General features: G+C 40.4%; 1 protein-coding gene across 1 annotated transcript; it reads left to right on the top strand.

Annotated features, from left to right (window-relative positions):
• Positions 1–1,952: 1,952 nt before the first annotated feature.
• Positions 1,953–7,775, top strand: LOC131825586 (thymosin beta-4-like). Its single transcript, XM_059165050.1, has 2 exons — positions 1,953–2,093; positions 7,680–7,775. Exons 1-2 carry the CDS (start codon positions 1,956–1,958, stop codon positions 7,773–7,775), a joined length of 234 nt encoding a protein of 77 aa, XP_059021033.1. The 5' UTR covers positions 1,953–1,955.
• Positions 7,776–17,006: the final 9,231 nt, after the last annotated feature.

Raw genomic sequence — 17,006 nt, 5'->3', positions numbered from 1 at the left:
ATGAGGCCAGCATTACCCGGATACCAAAACCAGACAAAGGCACTATCAAAGAAGAAGAAGAAGAAAAGTACAGGCTAATATCTCTAATGAACATAGATGCAAAATTCCTCAACAAAATATTAGTAAACTGGATCCAACAGTACATTTAAAAAATTATTCACCACAATCAAGTGGGATTTATTTCTGGGATGCAAGGGTGGTTTTACATTGGAAAATCAATCAGTGTAACATATCACATCAATCTGAGAAAGAATAAAACCATATGATCATTTCTCTGGATGCACAAAAAGCATCTGACAAAATGCAATCTAATCATGGTAAAACCTCAACAAAGTATACTTAGAGGGAACATACCTCAACATAATAATAACCATCTATTAAAAACCTACAACTAACATTATATGCAATGGTGGAAGGACTGAATGCTTTTCCCCAAAATCGGGAACAATAAAAAGATGCCCACTTTTACCACATTTATTCAACAAGTCCTTGCCACAGCAATCAAACAAGAAAATGAAATAAAAGTCAACCAAATTGGTAAAGAAGAAATAAAAGTGTCACAATTTATACATGACATGATACCTGTATAGAAAATCCCACAGACCCCACCCAAAAACTACTAGAAATGATAAATGAATCCAGTAAGATTGTAGAATAGAAAATCAATGTACAGAAGTCCGTTGCATTTCCATATGCTAATAATGAAGTAGCAGAAAGAGAAATTAAGAAAACAATCCTATTTATAATTGTACCAAAAAGAATAAAATAGCTAGAAATAAACTTAACCAAGGAGGTGAAAGACCTGTATGCTGAAAACCATAAAACACCAATGAAAGAAATTGAAGACGATGTAAACAAATGGAAAGTTACTCCATGCTCATGGATTAGGAGAATAAATATTGTTAAAACGGCCATACTACCCAAAGCAATCTACAGATGTAATGCAATCCCTATCAAAATACCAACAGCATTTTTCACAGAATTAGAACAAATAATCCTTAAATTTGTATGGAACCACAAAAGACCTCAAATAACCAAAGCAATCTTGAAAGGTAAAGCAAAGCTAGAAGCATCACAATCCCTGATTTTGAAACATACTACAAACCTGCAGTAATCGAAACAATATGGCACTGGCACAAAATAGACACATAGATTAATGGAACAGAAAACAAAGCCCAGAAATAAACCCACAAATATATGGTCAATTAATCTTCAATAAATGAGGCAAAAATATGCTATGGGAAGATGACAGTCTCTTCAATGTATGATGAATGTATGAAAACTGGACAACCACATTACAGAAGAAAGGAACTGGATCATTTTCTTATACCACACACAAAAATAAACTCAGAATGGAATAAGGACCTAAATGTGAGACCTGAAACCATAAAAATCCTAGAATAGAGCAGAGTTCGTAATCTCTCTGACATTAGCCATAACATTTTTCTAGATAGATCTCCTGAGACAAGGGAAATAAAAGTATAAATTAGCTGTTGGGCCTACATCAAAATAAAATGTTTTTGCACAACAAAGGAAACAGTCAACAAAACAAAAAAGACAACCTACTGAATAGGAGAAGATATTGCAGATGATATATCTAATAAAGGGTTAGTATCTAAAATATATAAAGAACTTACACAACTCAACACAAAAACACAGAAAATTCAATTTAAAAAATGGTCAGAAGGGCACCCGAGTGGCTCAGTCAGTTAAGTGTCTGCCTTTGGCTCAGGTCATGATCCCAGAGTCCCAGGATCAAGTCCAACATCCTGCTCCCTGCTCAGTTAGGTGTCTGCTTCTCCTTCCAACCCTCCCCACTCTTGTGCTCATGCATGCTATTTCTCTCTCAAATAAATAAATAAAATCTTAAAAAAAAAAAAAGGCAATTTGACGGCAGCCACTGAGCAGACTGGACTTCCCTTGCTTGTGCACCTCGCTCTGCTTCCTCTGCAACCATGTCAGATAAACCCAATATGGCTGAGATTGAGAAATTCAGTAAGTTGAAAACGAAGAAGACAGAAATGCAAGAGAAAAATCCACTGCCTTCAAAAGAAGCAATTGAACAGGAGAAGAAACAGGTGAATCCTAATGAGGTGTGTGCCACCAATATGTGCTGTACATTCCACAAGCCTTGCCTTTGTATTTTACTTCTCTTAGCTGTTTAACTTTGTAAGATGCAAAGAGGTTGGATCAAGTTTAAATGACTGTGCTGCCCCTTTACACAACAAAGAATGGAGAAGGTGCTTTCCTCTCCCATCTGCCTGTCTGGTTGGCAGAGAGGGAAAACAACTTGCATGTTGGTGAAGGAAGCTTGGTGGGATGACAGAAAAATGCAGAGTAAAAATCAAGCTGGTCTGAGGTATCCTGCAGGCTGTAAAATGCAGTTTAATCAGAGAGCCATATTTTTTGTTCAAATGATTTTAATTATTGGAATGCACAATTTTTTTTAATTTTTTATTTTTTTATAAACATTTATTTTTATCCCCGGGGTACAGGTCTGTGAATCGCCAGGTTTACACACTTCACAGCACTCACCAAAGCACATACCCTCCCCAATGTCCATAATCCCACCCCCCCTTCTCCCAACCCCCCTCCCCCCAGCAACCCTCGGTTTGTTTGGTAAGATTAAGAGTCACTTATGGTTTGTGGAATGCACAATTTTTTAATACGTAATAAAACAGTTTTAAAACCTGAAAAAGGGGGGGGGGGGCAGAAGACGTAAGCAGACATTTCTCCAAGCAAGACATACAGAGGGCCAACAGACACATAAAAAGATGCTCAACACCACGCATCATCAGGGAAATGCAAATCCAAATTACAACGAGATATCACCTCATATCTGTCAAAATGGCTAAAATTCAAAACATAAGAAGGAACAAATTTTGGCAAGAATGTGGACAAAAAGGAACTCTTGTGCACTGTTGGTAGGAATGTAAACTAGTTCAACCACTGTGGAAAACAGTATGCTAGTTCCTCAAAAAATTAAAATAGTGGAGCACCTGGGTTGTTCAGTGAGTTAAGTGTCCAACTGTTGATTTTGGCTCAGGTCATGATATCAGGGTTGTGAGATTGATCCCCTCATCAGGCTCCACGTTGGGCATGGAGCCTGGTTAAGATTCTCTCTCCTTTTCTCTCTCTGCCCCTCTCCACCAGCTCACACAAACGCTCACTCACACACTCTCTTAAAAAAAAAAAAGTGAAAAATAGAATAGAATGAAAGAATAAAAAGGAGAAAATGTAGAGTCTGTACAGAGACAAATGCTAGTTGAAATTGCTGGAGTTCAGGGGCATGCATGGGAGCAATGAAGATTCAGTAGACATCTGAGCGGATCTCGCTGGTCAGGGCCTTTAAACCCCAGCAGAAAACTTTGGGTATCAATCTTCAAGAAATGTGTAGCCCTCAGATGAAGGGGTGGAGGAGAGATATTGTGTGATTTGATATCAGCCAATAGCCTGAAGGATGCCCTTCTCTAACTCTTGCTTAGAGAGAGAGACAGAGAGAGAGAAAAAGAGAGAGAAGGAGAGAGAGAGAGAGAGAAAGAGGAGGAGAAATGGAAGGAAAGAAGGAAAAGAAAGAAAAGAAAAAATATTCTCCATGAATAAACCAGACATTCAGACATCTTCATTTGGGCTCCTAATTTCATGCCAGCTAAGGTTCTAGGGCTTGACGTTCACTTCACTAGCTGGTTAATGGAGGCCTTGACAACAAAATGAAAATGCTTCCATTTCTCTGCTCCAATCTGTGCACCGCCATCTGCCATGCTGTTTCCCATGGTGGCTGCCACCATGGGGATGGAATATAGATGGCCAAAGTCAGAGATTCATCAGTGCCAACATGAGATAGACCCACAGCCCCGAGGCCAAGTGGAATCTTCTTTCGGACAGTTTGCCTTCAGCAATGTTTGGGCTTGGCCATTTTCATCCTGAGGACTTGTGTGGGCAAGCCCAGCTCCTGAACTGGTTCCACTGACCAATGCTTTAATTTCAACATGTGTGAGAAAAATACTGCCCATTGTCTGAAAGACTTTTCTCTCTTTGAAAAATGCTTAGATATCAAGGATAACTGTCCTGATATTTACTATATCTCCTTTGACTTCACTCCACCAGCAGAGTGGTTTTCTTTAAATGCAAATGCTACCCCATCATTCACCCACTCCAAACCCATCACTGGCTCCACAAACAAATAAATAACTGGGCACATGTAATAATTCTGCTGAATCATTTAAAGTGCACAAATAATCAAACGTTGGTGAATTTCCACTTTGAGTTATATATAGAAACTATCAGAGTAATCTTGATTCTAAAGGTACCAGTGAGACCAATGGTCCATAGATGCTACAAACCAGTATCCAACAGTCATCCTCTGCCCCTTCCCCTGCCCTCAAAGGAAACATGAATTGGCATACTGGTCATGGTAATCAATATATAAAAATAAAGTCACTAATTCACTAGATAATAATAAGCAAACAAGACTCTGTAATCACATTCCGCAGTACTTTGGAGCAGCCTTTAAATATACAAATTCAACAAACCTCCCTTTCAAGAAAATCAGTTCAAACTTCCCCAGTGTGCTTACACAGGTTAAGATAAATGATATTCTATCATCAAGCAAATATTGCCAGGAATGAGGCACTGCACTATGCCTGACAGGGGATGCAAAGATTCATCACTGATTACACTCTTAGAAAATAGATCAAAAGCCCTGGTGCAACCTTTGAGACCTTACCTGTCTCTCAGTCTCTCAGGCAGTGTCTGCCTCTTACCCCTAGGCTCCAGTCCTGGGACCTTCTTTCAGTTCCTCAAATATACCATGCTTCTCCTAATTCAGACATTTTCCACATTATTCTTTATACTTGGAATGTTTCACCCCTTTTCCACCCCTGTTCAGTAATCGGATAAGCTCCCGCCCATCCCCATACTATGGCATCCATGTCATTACCCCAGGGATGCTCTCAGCAGTTTTGGGGCCCTGACCGGGCTGGGCAAATGAAAGGACTTGCATAGTGTCTACCTGACACTTCCCCACCATAGCACACAACTTAATTAGAGTTAAATAATTAGCAGGCAGTTACTCACTTGTCATCTGTTTCCCCCATTGAGCAGACAAAGTGGGTCCTAGCACAGTGCTGGTTTGTGTGGTCTAACTTAAGCTTTCTTTTTCAGTACTATTGTCATTCTGCAACGTCAGTGGATTAATAAATGAGCAGAGTAGAGAAAGTGAGGACTGCCTATTTCAATAGGTTTGACTATAAAGGGGAGAAAGGGCTAGGGTGGCGGCTGGAAGTCACTGTGGGGTTGCTCTGCTCAGACTTCGCAAACAAAATAGCATAGACTGGGCAGCTTAAACCACAGGAACTGTTTTCTTATGGTTCTGAAAACTGGAAGTCTAAGGTTAAGGTGACAGTACGGTTAGCTTCTGGTGAGAGCTCTTTTCCTGGCTTGTAGATGGCTACCTCCTTCCTATGTCTTTACATTGTGGTGGGGGGTGGAGCGGCGGGCAAGCTCTCTGGTGTCTCTTCTTTTAAGAGCATTAATGTCATCATAAGGGTATCATCTCCCGATACCATCACACGGGGGCTAGAAATTCAACATACAAATTGGGGGGGTGGTTACACAATTCAATCCATAGCAAGAGTTAAGTGAGGACTTTTTATGGTTAACAAGTCTTGAGCAGGCTTAAATGCTGATGACAGGAGCCAACAGAGAAGGAAGAAAGAAGCTTCAGTAGAGAGGGAATAGTCATGTGAGGTAGGAAGAGAAAGGAAGTAGAGCACTGCCAGAGACAAGGGCAGACATGGTTCCAGCGGTGACAAGATAGGAGGGGCCAAGGGCATGTGCAGCTCCACGTGACTTTTCCCATAGAGGGTCAACTGGCTAAGAGAGCTCTCAACTAAGGACTTCTTATTTTCCTTTTGAAGAAACATACAAGAATGCCTGCTGAGGGACTGGCATTGTTTGAGGACAATGGAGAAGGTTCTAAATAGAGTATGTAAAGCAGAAAAAGGGCTGAGTCAGGACATACTGACAGAGGGCAGATGGTCAGGACAGTTTGTTCTACCAACTGCGTGGTGCTCAGAGAGGTATCTCCAGCATCATTCAGCATGTGGAGTGTGGATCAAGGAAGGAAGGATCCGGATCAAGGCAACCATCTTCCTTCCTTGATCCAGAGCCGGTGACATGGTGGAAAGCAGGCATGTGAATGGGGAACATTCACTGGAAAGTTTCTGATGCGAGGGGCATAGATTGAATTAGGGTCATGGAGATGGGAGCAGACTGAACTACTTCAGACCTATGTGAAGGGAATAATGACTGAGAGACCAGGAATGGGAGAATTTTGCGGTCACTGAATGGCATGTCTCAATGCAAGATTTCGACACTATCCAACATGGCAGCTTAGGAGTGAGTGGCTGAAGTGGAGTCATGGTAAAGGTCCCAGAAATGGAGAAGACCAACACTGGAGAGTCGAGTCTACTGCTTTGTGCAACAAGGTCCCAGAAATGGAGAAGACCAACACTGGAGAGTCGAGTCTACTGCTTTGTGCAACCATGTCCAGGAAGAAGCCTCTTTCCAAAATTCCGTTTTCATAAGGCTAATTTCCTTCTGGCAGGGTTGCTCAGGCCACAACACTGATTCCCCAGATGGTGTCAAAAAGCTGTCAGTTTCTCCTTCTCTTTTTCACTTATCAGTGCTTCACATTTGAAGCTCTTGGGACAGATAGAAAAAGGCAGAGGAAGTAAGAGGCTGATAAAGAGGGGTCACATAAGCCACTGAATTCACAGAATCCAGGTGACACGGACACTTACCTGATAATGTAACTCTTGTTCCTGGCTCCTAAGACCGATGGGAATCTCTAACCTGTAACAACTGTGTTATGGAAGACCTCTGGGAAAATTCTCCTTTAGGGCTTTCTTTAGGGCCAGCACTGGCTTCTAAGCATTTTTCCTTCACACAGGACAAGTAGGGATTAAGAGTTACTGTAACTATTGGTCTCCAGCAAGAATTGCCAGAATTAGAAAATTCTCCAAGATGGTCCCATTCACTCACAGCAGGCATCACTAATAGATCGCAACACTTTTTACTGCAGATGTAAGATGTAGCTTTACAATTAATGTGACAATAAAATTCATGGCCCATACTAGGACACTTTGGAGAGTGCAAAGGAATATAACTGTGTTCCAAGCAGCCTATAGGTTACAAATCTCTAACTCTTTGCCTGTGCCTCGCTTGACTTCCAGCTTAGAGCTTGAGTAACTATAGCTTCTCTGAGATTTCAGCAGAACACTGACCCTTGGGAAACAGGGAGCCAGGTCTTTCCAGAAGATCAAGCTTAGCCACGGTAGGAAAAAACCTTCCCTGATGCCAGCAAACCGGCTTGAGACTGAGACTGCCTTCCCTGCATGGTGACCCTCCTTCCTTCCCTGTGCTCCCTTTTTAAAAATCCCCTGCTTGGCCCAGGACTTTGGAGATGGTCTTTGGTCAGTAGTCCACCATCTTTTCAGGCTACCAGCCTTCTGAATAGAGCGACTTTTTCTTTCCAACCAATCCCTGTCTCTCCAGTATTGGCTTTTGAGCAGCGAGTAGCCAAACTAGAGTTTGAGTAATAGCTTTTGGGAAACCAGCTGGAGGCCGTGCCCTCCCCCCACCAAAATCCACTCCCTTCCCCACTCAGGTCTCCCTAGGAAGGAGCAACTGGCTGCGACAGCAATGCCAGGGCTTACCGGGTCCAGAGCTGGAGGGAGCAGTTGTCCTCAGCAGCGCACCGGGGCTGCCGCTAGTTTGGTGAGTTTGTGGGCTTGCTCTCTGGGTCAGCTGCTCTCCATTATCCTGCCCCAGGGAGTGATTTTAAGGATGGTCCCAAACAGCTGCTGATCCTTAGTTTTGTTTGGGGGAATCTCCTTTCTCTCCTCCGTTCTGCTGCCTCAGCAGCCTGCCTTCGCTTGTTTTTTTTTTTTTTTTTTTTTTTTTTTTTTTTAAGATTTTATTTATTTGTCAGAGACAGAGAGGGAGAGAGAGCGAGCACAGGCAGACAGAATGACAGGTAGAGGCAGAGGGAGAAGCAGGCTCCCTGCTGAGCAAGAAGCCCGATGTGGGACTCTATCCCAGGACGCTGGGATCATGACCTGAGCGGAAGGCAGCTGCGTAACCAACTGAGCCACCCAGGCATCCCCTGCCCTCACTTTTTGTAGGCCGAGAGGAACCTGCACTGGGAAGAGCCCCTGGGCTCTGCAACTGGGCAAGTCCACTGCCCTGAGTGCTGGGAGCTGGTTTTCCCGCCATTTGGCTAATAAAGCTGTTTGAGTCCATTTGTGGTACCACTAGTCAGGGAAATGACTCTAAAGTGACTTTGTACCAGTGTCTCTTCTTAGGAGGGTGTCCGTTTATTTGAGAGATACCTGGTTGGTTTTGGTGTTTGTGTGAAAATGGGGGAGGGGGGATCTAGTTCAGTCCCCTCTTGGCGTCTATTAGGATGGATCTTTTCTGTTTGGCGCACCTGCAGCTGTAATCCCGGGACTAAAAAGATGGAGTTTTATTATTAACCCCACCTGACCTGTGTATATGTGAAGCCCAGAGGAAAGATGGCCCCTGAATGGCTCTCCTAGATTTTTTCCTCACATTTGGTTGTCTCCCAAGAGGGGATTTTGACTTGGCTCTCTTCACGTGTCTAGGAAGCCATTGGGTTCAGTCAATGAAGGCCCCAACTTTCAAGGAAGAACAAATGCTAACAGAGGCACTCTGGGCTTCATTTAGTCCCAGTTTTATTTCTTCTGTGTTCTTTCTGAACTTTTGTCCAGGAAGATGGGGGATGTTCCTGCTGTTCCCAAAGAAAGTCCAGTAGGGCATATGCTGAATAAACGGTGCAGAGGGCTAAAAAGCAACCAAAGAAAAAGCCTGTTTTGCAAGAGGGAGAGGCAGGAGACAAGGATCAAGGAATGTTCATCCAAATTTGAATCCACCTTCAGTCTTGCTGGCGGTGCCCCTGCTACCTCTGCCTTGGCCTCTGCTTCCCCTTTCCCCCACCTCCCCTTCCACAGCCACCTGGGAAGCTCCCACAACTGGCTCCTTTTTTTTTTTTTAAGACTTTATTTATTTATTTATTTGAGAGTGGGATGGAAGTGTTGAGGGAGAGAGAGAGAATGAAGCAGACTCCCTGCTTAGCTGGGAGCCAGTGTGAGACTTGGTCCCAGGACTCTGGGATCATGCACTGAACGGAAGGCAAACATTCCCCTCCTTCTCCTTCTTCCCCCCCTCCCCCTGCACTACCACCTGGGCACCCAGCACAGCTGGCTTCTATGCCATCATCTGTGCCTGGGGTCCCATTGGCTCCTGCTCCTCCTACCATCAGCATCAAGGATCAAAAAGCACCCCAAGCTGTCAGGCTACCTCCTCATGAGGTTCAAACTAAAGAACCTCTCAGATCAGCATGCAGGGGCCCCGGGCTCCCCTGGACTTACACAGCCCACTTCACATTTCCCTGTAGGAGCCCCGGGTGAAATTGACGGTGGGGAGCAAACTGATTGCCCTCTTAGTGGACACAGGTGCACCATGTTTGACATTAAAACTAATCCAAGGGTGTTGGTTTAATTAAAATAGACATGTCTTCAGAGTTACCAGTATTAAATACAAAACTTACTCAACCAAGGTTTACTGAAGGTCAAATGAGTTGTATCTGTTGCAGTTTGCCAGGGAAAGTGACTTAAAATGATGGTTAATTTTGTCTCACGAAGTCTTTATGTGTATTTGGTAAGAGCAAATAGGTTAAATGAAAAGGCTTATAGGCAAACTTAAATAGCTTTCAAAATCTTTAGTAACCTGGAACTTTGAAGTTTTGCTATTCAATGATAAGTTGGGTTGAAGTCATTGGATTTCTAAGCCTCTTCCAAAGAAGATAAATACTGAAACATTATTTACTAGCCATAGGTTAATCTGCTTTTCATTTCTTATTACAGGGAATAATACTTGGGTCTGCTAATAAACATGTTTTGTACTTTATTGAAAGTTGTAGGATGAAAAAAAAATCTCTAAAAATTATGACATATTTATAAATTTTTCAATCTAAAGAATGATGACAGTTCACAGTTAGTTACTACTTAGATTCACTAGAAACTAAGGTTTCTAAGCACTAAAATTCTAAGTGTAATTAAGTCTGCTAGAAATGATAAGGAAAGCCACTGTATGTGTAGGGACAGTAAGATGGGTTTTTGATAAGGATTGAAGAATAGGAATACATTTTTGTTGAGGGAAGATAAGGTAATTCTGTCCTAAGACAAGACTAGTTATTTAAAGAGAGAGGCTTAGGAAGAAAATCCGAACATTTAAAAAAAAAATTATAGAAAGTTTGTGAAGAAGAATCTTTGGAAAAGAACTTCATGTGTGGTCAAGGCTAGGATTGGAATGAATGAGTTTTAAAAGTACAGTTATGGAAGATTAAATTTTGGCTTTTCTTTCTGTTCAAAAGACAAAGTTTTCTTGGATTGTTTGCTCTTTTTGTTAGAGAGCACATGTGCATCAGTGGTGAGGGGTGGGGGAAGAATCCTAAGCAGGCTCCACACTCAGCTGAGTATGATAGAGGGCTCGCTTGATCCCATGACTCCAAGATCATGACCTGAACTGAAATCAAGAGTCATATGCTCAACTGACTGAGCCACACAGGTGCACTAGTCTGCTCTTGATACGAAATTATAAACAATGTGGGTTTTTTTCCATCTGCTCAGAAAACCAAAGTTTTGGGGCACCTGGGTGGCTCAGTTGCTGAGTCTGCCTTCGGCTCAGGTCACGATCCCTGGTTAGATTACCAAGATCCCTTGGTTAGATTACCAAGGCTTTGACTGGAATGTCATATTTGAGAGAGACATACATAGACTCAGATATGACCCAACAGCTTTAAGGGTCCTGGGATCGAGCCTGGCATCAGGTTCCTTGCTCTGTGGGGAGCCTGCTTCTCTCCCTCTCACTCCCCCTGCTTGTGTTCTCTCTCTCATTCTCTCTCTCTGTGTCAAACCAATAAATAAAATCTTAAAAAAAAAAAAAAAGAAAACCAAAGTTTCTGTGTTTTGTCTTTACTTGGTTTTTGATTACTTAAGAAAGTTAAAACTTCTCTATTAAAGGAGCTAAGTTTTGTTAACTATATAACCTTCTGCAGAATCGTTTATTGCCACATTGGTTAAATAGACAATTATTTTTCTAATGATCTGTAATTCTATTTAAGCAAGAACTTTAAAACCTTCTAAGGTTTTTAACAAAACTTCCCCTAAATCTAAATTCTAATGAAGTCTTTTTGACTCATTAGGCTTGTTTATTTGGTGTGTTAAATTACATGGGAAGCACCGCCAAACAAATGATGGTAAATCTTAGATTATATTGTATGGTTTGGTGCTATAACTGTTCTAGAAATTAAATGAAATTCCTAAAATATGGGGCACCAGGATGACTCATTTGGTTAAGGATCTGACTTTGGCTCAGGTACTGGTCCCGGGGTCCTGGGATTGAGACCCATGTGGGGTTGGGGAGTGTCCCTGCTCCACGGGGGGTCTGCTTATCTCTCTCCTTCTGCCCCTTACCCCCTCACTCTCTCTGCCTTTCTCTCATGTAAGTAAATAAAATCTTTAAAAAAAAATTCCTAAAGTTGTAATATGTTCTGGTATAAAGTCACCACTTGACATTCTAATTATTGAAATGTGTGTCACACACACGCACACAAACACCTGGATTTTCTTGTCAACTTCATTATAATAAACTCTCTTCAGATCTTTGACTATGTCCATTTATGAGTCTTTTGTCATTTACCATGATTCTGATGCTCTTACTAATGTGTTTCATCTTCAAGGAGATTCATAAAAAGGACTTTTGACAAATACAGGTTTCTGATATCTTCAAGACCATAATACTAAACTGGGTAAGAATATCTGTAACTAATGGAAAAGCTGCACTCAAGATTACTGACATGGGACTGAATGAATTGAAGATGATTACAGTTTTTATGACTTGTTTGAAACATTGCTGTTTCTCTAACGTTTGCTTTTCCAGATTTAAGGAAACTTTTGCTCTTCAGATATCTATGACTTATAGAAATATGATAAATATCGCTTTGTGAAAAAACAAACATTTTTCTGTCTACCCGAACCTTCCAGAATTCATAAACTCTCCATGAATATTCTTTCTTTCATGGAAATTATAATTGTTTGCATAAGTTCAGTAAGAATCTGTTCTCTTTGTAACAGGACACCGTTGAAAACATTGGTTAGATTACCAGGGCTTTGACTGGAATGTCATATTTGAGAGAGACATGCATAGATTCAGATATGACCCAACAGCTTTAAGGGACTACGGTTGACTTTTTGGAGCAAATAGGGCCCTTGGAAATGTTGGCTTGGTACCTTGATTACATAGTTCCCAGCAGCCTTACCCACTGAGTAAAGAATGTTACCTCCGGAATGTCAGGATATTTGGGGGACCTGGAGAAGAAGAACTCACCTAAATAAATAGGTATTACAAACAAATCTGATGGCAAGTATTTAACTTGGCTTCTGGCCTTGAGAGACTATTAGAAGTTCTATCTGAAATTCCTTATAAAAAGTTCCAACGAAACAGATTTTAAAGAATTTATATTGTCAATCACTATTCTTTCTGTGCTTGTGTAAATAATTAAGCCATGTTCATTAAAACTGGACTTGTTTTACAAACAAATTAGTCTTAATTTGGCTATCTTTGATGGGAGGGGCAGTGATTTTAGAAAGAAAAATTGTCTTTCAGTAACACACCTTTGCGAGCGTGAGATTCTAGTTCTGCTTGTCTTTAAATGTTTGTTGTTTGCCTAGGGTAGACAACTTGAGGTAAACTTCAGATAAATTGCCACAATAACTCATGTACAGACAACATTCATGCCTGTTATTCCGAGTGGATAATCAAAAGACCCTGTGGGCATCTGATTGTTTGAACAGTTGGACAATGGAGGGCACTGGCTCATTAGAAGTTCTTACCACTCCCTTCTCAGTCCACAATAAGTCCAAAGTGGACCACTGGACTAGCTCTTTCAAATTATTCACCTGTGTCAGGTGGGACCTCCCTGGGGAAATGTCAGATGGAGATGACTATTTCTTGGGTGTACTTTGCTCTCAGTGAGAAGTTGCCATTCATCAACATGTGGCATGAAATTTGTCTAACTCCTTAATTCTCATTGCTAATGAAACTGCTAACTTCCTCACCAGCCTACATAAATTTCTGGACTTCTTGGCTAAAGCGGTAAGTAGACCACAGAGTAGCCTTAGACTATGTTTTAGCTGAACAAGGAGGTATATCCGTGGTAGCCAACTCCTCTTGCTCTACTTATATTAACACCACCATGCAGGTTGTAACTAGTGTAGAATTCAACAGAAGTCACTTAGTTGTAGCAAACCCTACAACAGCCCATCCTTCTGTATCTAGGGGGTTGGAATTGGTTTGCTGGCCTATTTTCTTGGATACTCTCTAGCATCAGATCTATTTTAGGAGGGATGACAAAAATGGACCTCACAGTATTACTGATACTTAGGGGCAAGACTAATAATGTTAGGCAAGACTAATAATGTTAGGTACCATTACATGATGCAAGAAGGTGTCCAAAATTTTAAATACAGAACTACCTCAGATACTACCAGCCCCATGCCCACTTACAAAAAAGGACCAACAGTTACATTGTGTACATGTCAGGGCCTGGAATGGAATTCCGGAGGCCCTTCTGTGCCCTGATACAGCTTGAAGCATCTATAGAAGATGGACTTTTGCCCATATTCCAAAGATGGAATGAAAGAATGACCATTTATTTATTTTTATTATTTTATTTATTATTTATTATTTTATTACTTATTTTATTTTTTCTAAAATAAAATCTGTGTACATTAAATCAAAATAAAAAGACTGTTGTTTCTTTCCATTTTTCTGTTTAAAATACAGTGTAATATAAATTTCAGGTGTGCAGTTTAGTGATTCATCACTAACAACACCCAGTTCTCATCACAAGTGCCCTCCTTAATACCTGTCACCTGTTTAACCCAGCCCCTCACCCACCTCCCCTCCAGTAACCATCAGTTTGTTCTCTGTAGTTAAGTTTGTTTCTATTTTGCCCTCTCTCTCTTTTTTTTTAATAAAAAGACTTTATATTGATTTTTCAGAATGTTTAAAAACAGGAAAATTATTCTTGTTATATATTTGTATACTTTATTCAGGCATTTTTGGCTTTATTTATCTTTCATACTGTATCACTAATATTTTGATGAAGAGTACATCTTTTTCAATATAATCTATTGATACTTTTTATAAAGTAAACTTTGGTCTACTTCTCTGTTACATTTGTGGTTACTAAGCTTGAGATTCTTGACATCTTTGATTGCTTTTTCTAGTAATGTCAGAGCAAATCCTGAGAAAAGGAAGATCTTTTTTCTGTTACTTTTTTTCTTGAAATTTCCATTTCTGTCCACATTTCTTTACATACTCTATCACTTTGTTCCTATTGAGAGTGCCTTTCTTTGACAAATATTGTTATAAGACAAAATTTGTCACATAAGTTGACTCCAATTCTTTTGAATGTTTTGCCATTTTTAGATCTTAGAAAATAGTAGACCTTCTCAATTTTGTTCCATCAAAAGATTCAAACTTTGAAATGTTCCAAAGATCAACTATAGAATGTCAAAAGTAAGTCTATAAAATTTTGAGTCCTCATTACAAAATTTGTTCAGTTTCTTCCTGTTTTCAGAGGGATATATTTTAATGATTTTCTGTTGCAAGCTGTGTTTTCAGTAACTTTACACATTTTCAGAGCTTCAAATGCTGATTTTTTTTTTTAGGGTTTTTTTTTTATTTTTGGTATTCCATTTGTTGACTTCTCTGATTAAACATTTCAACTGATTTTAAGCAAAAGACATATGCAGAAATCTCATTTATGATTTTATTTGAGAACACTAAAGTTGATTTACAAAGTAGTTCTTCAAAAGCACAAGCATTTCTGAAACAGAGTTGATGATGGGTAGCAAAGAGAGAATGACTACTACTGTTCTGATACATTTTGTGTCTTAGTTACTCTGTGTGTGTGTTTTGTAAATTTTGGCAATACATCTTCTATTTTAATTGGTGGAATATCACAACCTCTTTGGATGAATTGCAAATTATGTAGGTATCACAGTTCCAAGTTCTCCTGTCTGTTCCATAAGATTCATCATTTAGCAAGAACATTATTTTTATCATGGCACTTTGCTTCACCAAAATTATGTTTGTATTATCATCCCCAAATGAATACATTAAACTTCATCGGGAAATGTTTAACCAAAATTACCATTATTTTCAGTAACATAAGATGCTTCACTTTGGCAAAATGACTCCCAAAAGCTTTATTTCATCATTTGGGTGAGAAAACTCAACCTATTAGTGAGATTAGATAATCTTTTATTTAAAGTGTCTGATGGCATAGATATAAAACTGGCCTCCTTCAACCTGTGCCAAGATCATCTTCTGACAATAGAGCCAACACAGTAAGCAGTCATGAACTTTTGGTACCTGTGTGAGAAGCTGTAGAATCAACAATGAGTAAGATTAATTTAGAAGAATAATTATTTAAAAGAAATTATTTACTTTACACATACTGAAATGTAAATATATCTTTTAGCAGTGCCATGTGTTAGATGATTGGCTTGGGCACAGTTTTCTTAAAAGAATTACTGACTTGAGAAGATTTATAGCAAAACAAAAAGCCTGTTAGCATTGTAACAAGAGTGGGGCATGCTCGACAGAAGGACTGCTTGGTCTCTATTTCTTGCATTTAATACATATACTTCTAGAATTCTCCCCATTTCCCACTGACCCTGTTAACTGGGTGCCTGGTCACTGTGCATCTTGAAAATTACGCCGAAAGCCATGGCACAACTGAAGGCAAAACCCCAGCAAATGGCGGTTACATATTGCCCCCACACATTCACTGCTCCTGAGATGGGAGGAAGTGACTTTCCTTACAACGTGTATTGGAATGCACTTCATTTTTTTTTCAGCAATTGTTTTGCATGCTCTACTGGGAATAGAGACTGGTTATAGTTGGTTGTCCCTCAGTTCCCCATGTATTACAGAGTGAACTCTGTTCATGGAACATGCACCTTGCATGTGTTACGAGACAAGACCATGGCAGAAGCTGGAACTATCAACTGGAGGTCTACCAGCTGTTCCCTAACCTTCTTTAACGCAACTACTAATGACAAGTCCTTAAAAAAAAAGAAACATCCAGCATAAAGGCAAAATCAGGATGCCTGGACAATAGGAGTAACTAGTACTGTCACAGGCAGCGGGGAAATTCGTCCCCCTAATGTCCCTTCTCAGCCAATGTTTCTGGGAACCACTACCAATGGGTGGGAGTTGGCTTACGGCATGGAGCCTTCTAGGCCCCCTAGGACTCTAGACAGTCTCTAATATGTTCTCTACTAGGATTTATTCTCTTTGAATGGAGCTTAAAAAGTTTCTAATTCTAAGTGATTTTACAATGGCAGTTAGAAGCGTTCTTAATTGGGTTGCTGGGATCCAGTGTTCTCTCTTCCCTGTGTCTAAGGTCCTGGATGTGCCATGTGCTGGGAGGCCACGCTCTAGCACACCCTCACACTTCTGCTCCACCAAATGAGTCATTTGTTCTCAAATCTGTCCCTGTCAAAGTGCCCTTGTTATTCGAACTGCTTTATTAAAATTACATTAAATTGATGAAATGTGATTGCAGAAGTAGAATCACTATTTCTTTGAAAACTACACTGACTTCTTTGGAAAGTCTCCATAAAGGCAGCTCACTAAAAAGCTCTTCATTAGCTGTGAGTTAACACTACTGTCAAAACTGGGGTTGGGGAGACATGAAAGCTACAGAAGGATTCTGCATTCAGGTTTCTTCACACGCAATTTTGGGGGACTTGTTCTGCTCTAAAGAAACTCAAATTGGAAATTGTAGATTGTAAACAACCTAATAAATTGTGGTAATAAAAAGTTAATGTGTATTGGGCACCTCTATG

This window comes from Mustela lutreola, chromosome 2 (genome assembly GCF_030435805.1).
Source record: "Mustela lutreola isolate mMusLut2 chromosome 2, mMusLut2.pri, whole genome shotgun sequence".
Taxonomy (NCBI): Eukaryota; Metazoa; Chordata; class Mammalia; order Carnivora; family Mustelidae; genus Mustela; species Mustela lutreola.
This window is presented reverse-complemented; position numbering and strand designations above follow the sequence as displayed.

What these genes read in the sequence shown, in the direction of transcription:
- LOC131825586 (XM_059165050.1), top strand. Translation starts at nt 1,956, where the DNA reads ATGTCAGATAAACCCAATATGGCTGAGATTGAGAAATTCAGTAAGTTG. An exon ending in AACAGGTGAATCCTAATGAG is followed by an intron (nt 2,094 to 7,679) that starts GTGTGTGCCACC and finishes AGGTCTCCCTAG; the next exon opens with GAAGGAGCAACTGGCTGCGA.